This window comes from Galdieria sulphuraria, assembly GCF_000341285.1.
Source record: "Galdieria sulphuraria unplaced genomic scaffold scaf_179, whole genome shotgun sequence".
In the NCBI taxonomy this organism is placed as follows: domain Eukaryota; phylum Rhodophyta; class Bangiophyceae; order Galdieriales; family Galdieriaceae; genus Galdieria; species Galdieria sulphuraria.
In genome coordinates, this window is record NW_005178296.1 from 1 (window position 1) to 6,109 (window position 6,109).

The window sequence follows — 6,109 nt, forward strand, 5'->3', positions numbered from 1 at the left end:
ATTTTTGACTGAGGTTCTACTATGAAAATATAGAAATATTGCGTGAACAGTATGTCGTCAATCTTACTACCACCTCCATCTCATAAAATATAAATGAAGTTCAACTTTTTATCTTCTACTTTTAAAATTTGAATCCCTCTAACACCCTTATCGTATTTTCTTAATTTCCTCAATTCAAATTACTCTGTCCTTTTCATACACTGCCCTGACAGTTTTCAATACCCCTTCCCATTTCCAATTTACCCATTATTCCCCCACCACTCATAATGATAAATCCCAAATCTAAATCGCTGTTGGGTTGGCCCCCTTTCTTCTCAATTGGCCCCAATCCTTCCTCCCACTCATTTTCCCCCATGCACATTTTCCAAATCACAATTGCGCATCCACATTTCGAGTTGCCCTCTCTCTTCTCAATTTGCCCATTTTTCCCCCCACTCATTTTCCCCCATGCCAATTTCCAATTCACAATTGACCCCATCCCTCTTCCACTTCCGATTTGCCCCTCTTTTCCCCCTATTCCTACACTCCCCCATGACAATTTTTAAACCAAACTTGCACGACCATCCTTTACCCGCAATCGACAATTTCATGCACCCATACATACTCTCTCATCAAATGACAAATTACCAAATGCAATCCTTTGTCTTTTTCAGTTCGTTCACTACTTTTTTGAACCATTCTACTTAATCACTTTAAATATGTCTATTTCTTTGAATAAAAAACCTTTTTTTATACATTCTACGACTATGTCCTCTTTTTTTATAAGTTACTTTTTCACTTTTGATGTATTTAATTTTTAAAAAAAATAATCCTTGCGTTTATGGCGTGTCTGTAGTATAGCGTGTCAAGGCAGCTTTAAAATTTTACTTATTATCATTATTTTTATTGTCTGTCTTTTTAGTAAATATTTTGAAACTAAACTAAAAATTATTTATTTTTGTCAATTTAGTGGATACTGTATAAATATAGTGTTTTTGAAATTAATTCTTTTTTTGCTTTGTTGATTTTTTTGTGTTTATATAATATTTACTTTGAACATTTCATTGTAACAGTTAAAAATTAAGTCAATGATTAAATTTTTTAATAATGTTTTCAACGTTTCAAGTAACTATATTAAATTGTTATTATACTTTCTTTAGAAATTTAATATGAAGATTATTTTAGAGTAAAAATGTATTATGAAAGCATGGAAACATTATGTGACCAGTATGTAATTGAACTTCCTACTACTACTATCTCATAAAATATAACTAAAGTTCAAATTTCAATCTTTTTTGCTTTTCGAATTGGAATTTTTCAAACACCCTTCCTGTATGGATGGATTCTCCCAAGATTTTCAATTCACACTCAGTCCTCTTTGCACACTGTCCTCAATTTCAAATGCCCCCATTTCCAATTAACCATTCTTTCCCAGCAACACCACAATGGCAATTTCAAATCACGATCACCTTTCTGGTTGGCCCAAATTGGCCCCTTTCCCCACCCAGTTTCCTCCATCGCAATTTCCCCTCCCATCTCCAAATGGGCCCATTCTTCCCCCCACCCACAACGGCAATTTCAAATCACGATCACCTTGGGGTTGGCCCAAATTGGCCCATTCTTCCCCACCCATTTTCCCCTTGGCAATTTCCCCACCCATTTTCCCCCATCGCAATTTCCCCTCCCATCTCCAAATGGGCCCATTCTTCCCCACCAACCACAATGGCAATTTCAAATCACGATCACCTTGGGGTTGGCCCAAATAAGCCCCCTTTCCCCACCCATTTTCCCCTTGGCAATTTCCCCACTCACTCCCTTCCCCATTCCCAATTTACCCATTCTTCCCCACCCCACACCCATAATGGCAATTTTCAAATCAAAATTGCGCGGGCACATTTTCATTCGGCCCCTCTTTTTAAATTGCCCATCTTTCCCATTAGCAGAAAAAATCACTAAAAAGTGTGTATTGTATACTGGTACTCATCATATTATGCAGAATCAGACCCAATAGCAAAATCAAAATCTTCATTTTACAGTATACCAATATGATTCAACAGTGGGTCACTGCTGCAAAAAATGGATTCAAACGAGTTTCGGTCAACGATCTGTTTACTATTAAAAGCAATTTACAACTATCAGGGAAAGAATGTGAGGATTTTCTCTCATTATGATTCTTGCCAAGCAAACTATCAACTAGCTTATCCTTTATGCGTTAAGACAAATGACTACTAGTAGTGGTTCGTATTTTGTTTGCCAAACCTATTTGGGTAAATTCTTCTAATAAATCCATATGATCATTGTGCATTTGCTACTAAAGAGACTATCGACGATATATAAATACTATATGAAACAAAGTCTAAGATATGAATAGCTCCACTAACATATGGGATAGTTTTCGTGTGCTAGTATAAAACAACTTGATGGAAAAGAAGACTCATGAAAAATGGACAGACAATATAAGGTAGTTCAAAAAACCCAAGTCACTCTAGTAACACTATCCAAGCCATATTCAACTTGAGAATGCACAATGAACTTACTCCTATTTATGTCTTTTGCCTTGTATAAGTCTTCTTCAATAGGTAAAACTTGTCTTTGATTCACAAATCAGCAAATTGTCTAAAGTGCATTCTTACATCGGCATGATGTAAAAGTCTGCAGGAGTGAGATCGTTCTTCCAACTTCTTATCAATCTGAGCTTCCATACTGCAAAAAAAGTTATCAGTTCGTTTCTCAATCATCATAAAAAATACTCTTTTGTCTTTCTATTTGTTGAAAAAAGGAAAGAGTAATGAATTAACGAATTGATAGTGTATTACAATTCTTTAGTCTTCTGCCTGGCAATCTATATATACTGCACGTTTTTATATGAATTGCTCGTGCTTCTTGAAACAACTACCTCCACACCATCAAAGTCATCTCTTTTAGTCATCTGGAACAATCCCTTCCCAGTGCAAGTTGACCAGGTTTTGTTCGTTCGTTCGTAGAGCTGTTTCCATCTGACCTTGGTGTCGAAGAAAATTGATAAACTTGAGTAGACACACTTTGGGTAAATGTTTTCTTTTCCTTCTCAGTATGGAATGTCAAGTCTACTGCTTTCTCCCTTTCTTTACACCATGATTTCCTTGGATAGTTTCAAAAAGCTACAAAGTAAACCTGCTCTCTCTCTCTTTTCGGTCACATGGTTACCTGATTGCTTTAACACATATACATATATGTATCTATGTGTATGTTTAGAGCGATATAGGCTTGACACCTTTTTGTTGAGTTTAAAAGAAACAAAAATTGAGTCAATGATGGATAGGATGTATATCTAATAGCTTAGCAATTGTTGAAAACACTCTAAATATTTTCGAGTCAAACAGAAAGGTAGTCGGAACAACGAATTTCGGAGTCTCTACGAAAAGAAAAAGACAATGAAATCTGATAAACAATTGGCAATGTTGGTCAACTGAATAAAAGCCAGTGAACAAAGAATTCGTGAAATGCATGGACCAGTCCATTCTCAAAAGAATAAGAATATGCGAGTAGTAAACAAAAAACTTTATGAATAAATGGATGGCATGTAACCTTATGTAGTTTTCATTTATGAAAAGCCTACTGAAAGATATTTATTGGAATCCTTTTATCCAGAATGAGGTAAAGTAAGATCGTTGGCAACTTTAAACGAAACAATAATTATGGTGCTTCTTATCCTATTACCAATTACCAAAGGACTGCTAGTCAGTTAAAAAAAGGCAATATCAAATATACAACACCTCAAAATGACTACTGTTTGACAATCAAACCCTTTCCAAATTTGGCAAGGTTTTCTTATTTCTTTCAAGGAAACAAAAAAACAATTTTACCTTTTAGATTCCAAAGTTTAAAGTATTTGACAGTTGTACGAGACTGAAATTTACAATGGACACAAAGTTATGAAACAGTATCAGAAGATCTCCTAGGACATGAAAAAGTATACGTTGACTTTGTCAAAGTTCACAAAATCGTTTTCTTTGTTAGGGCATACAAATAAGTACCTTCAAGTAGGTATTTCAAACATATTTTAACAGGAAACAATTTTGCTCAAATTTGAATTTTCGAGAAAGAAAGAGATAGCATTTATCGAAGGAAAATTTGCATAAAAAATGACACCTAGTGTTTCTCTGTTCATAAAGGTGTAGAACCATACATAAAATGGTGCGAAAATGGAAAAATAACACTTGAGCTTGTTTTTGAAAACTCCATACAATAAAACTAATCGTTCAGTAAATGAAAGTTTTATCTATCACCATCTCATGGATCATTTCAACCGTCTCTCTCGATATCTTGTTATATTTGAAATAGCTTCCTTGAAGAAAAGTCTTGTAAAAAGTGGAACAAAGCGTGCGACACCAACTTTGACTCAAATGACGTTGTTCATATTATTTTGTACCTTTTCCCATAAATATATCGTTTTATACTTTTTGTTTCACTCGCTCATTTTTGCACAGAGTATTCTCGTCTTGTAAAAGTCAAAACGCTTCATCTCCTTGTAAAAGTCAACTCATATTCCCAGGTTTCATCTCTTCCATAGTCTTGAGCCTATAATCCAACACTATTGTTTTTATATAGCCTTTTTCTAATCCATTTCATATTCGAGCAATAAAATTTAGCGTTGTAAATGCAACATACGCTGGAGCAGGCTTGTATATTCTTCTCTCAACGAAGCAAACACAGACGCTCTTTTCTAGTTGCTTTTTTTGAACTTTTCAAAAAGTTTCTTCCTCTGGTGGTGAGATCCCTTCCACGGGTGATGTCTTTCAGCAATCCAACGTCTATTGATGTGGATATTACGTTAAACCGGATAGTAGTAAACAATAAATAAACCAAGGATATGCAGCATCTTTTTCCATTTATTGTTTGACAGAAACTATTGGAGATACTTTTCAACTATTTCAATGTTATTCTCGCTTGTGTTTTCAAGTCTATGATGTCAGTAACTGTAAATCGATTGAAAGAAATGTTGAACAATTCCTTGATATTTTTCTGGGTCTCACATGTGATGTATTTACTTTATCTTCTTCGATTGACTCCAACATACATATTCGTTTAACGTGTATACCTCTTCATAAAACTCAAAAAGCATTGCTACGGCATGAAGAGGATCTTTTTTTTAACCATTCCTTGACTTTTAAAAGGCAAAGTAGTACCTAATAGAACCTACATTCCAAGACTTGTGCTTTCAAACAAAAATCCAACAGAGTCGCTCTAAAACTAGTCGATAGGTTCTTGGACAGAATGTTCAAAGCACGTCGAGACACATTCATAAAAGTGTGAAAAGTCAAATGGTAGAAATAAATAAATGTGACGACACAGAATAAACAGATGGACTTGGAGAAAGAGCCGTTGAGGAGGAGTCTTGTCATTTGAAAGAGTAGATTTCTTGGTGATCCATCAATGTTTTTTGTACAACGTCCAACCTGGTTTGCGTCTCTTCTTGAAAAGCTGGGACAATAGCTAAAACATTAGGTTGGGTATTATACAAGGAAAAAGTCTCCTTGATTACTGCTAGACCTTTGAGGATAATCTCTCCATTGTTATCAGTAATAAATGTACAAGTTGTTTTTGGCTTTACGCGGCATCTTTTTGCAACGTCTTGAATGTTGGTCTCTGCGTTTTCAAGAAACTGAGTGAATCACGAAATATCTTTACAAGACAACTTGAGGTATTTATCCATTTCTGTGGAGTGTTGCTATAACCTTGGGAACCAGAAAAGAAAACCAAAAAAGGATTTCATCTATTCTCCCAAAAAAAGGACAGAAAGATTGATTGGTTTTACAATGAAACAGTCAGTCCCAAAAAAAGGATGAAAAAAGCTGCAAGACTATGTTCAACCAGCTGTATTGCTTTCAACATACTCGACACAACCAATTGGTAACGAGTCTCTGATACGGATGACAACACTCTCTCAAACTATAGGAGAGAATGGGCAAGCAATGTCATCAAGGTTTTGGGTAAACATGGGAAAAGACTGTCGTTTAACTTGGTGATGGGTAAGAATCAACAAGGCAGGGAATTCTACAGTAATAGCAATCTAATGAGAAACCAATGCCAAGTCTTGTTGTCTCATCCAAAAAGGCAACCAACAAAGATTGACAAATTTGCAGAGAGT

The 6,109-nt window shown here is 35.3% G+C and overlaps 2 protein-coding genes across 2 annotated transcripts; one reads left to right on the plus strand and one right to left on the minus strand.

The window, feature by feature from the left end:
* The first annotated feature begins 420 nt into the window (after window positions 1–420).
* Gasu_63540 (uncharacterized protein) lies at window positions 421–1,091 on the plus strand. The gene has a single exon (XM_005702451.1). The coding sequence runs from the start codon at window positions 448–450 to the stop codon at window positions 685–687; it is 240 nt and encodes a 79-aa protein (XP_005702508.1). The 5' UTR covers window positions 421–447; the 3' UTR covers window positions 688–1,091.
* A 244-nt stretch (window positions 1,092–1,335) lies between these two features.
* Window positions 1,336–1,860, minus strand: Gasu_63550 (uncharacterized protein). Its single transcript, XM_005702452.1, has 2 exons — window positions 1,792–1,860; window positions 1,336–1,750 (listed from the first exon to the last, which is right to left on the minus strand). Exons 1-2 carry the CDS (start codon window positions 1,837–1,839, stop codon window positions 1,445–1,447), a joined length of 354 nt encoding a protein of 117 aa, XP_005702509.1. The 5' UTR covers window positions 1,840–1,860; the 3' UTR covers window positions 1,336–1,444.
* Window positions 1,861–6,109: the final 4,249 nt, after the last annotated feature.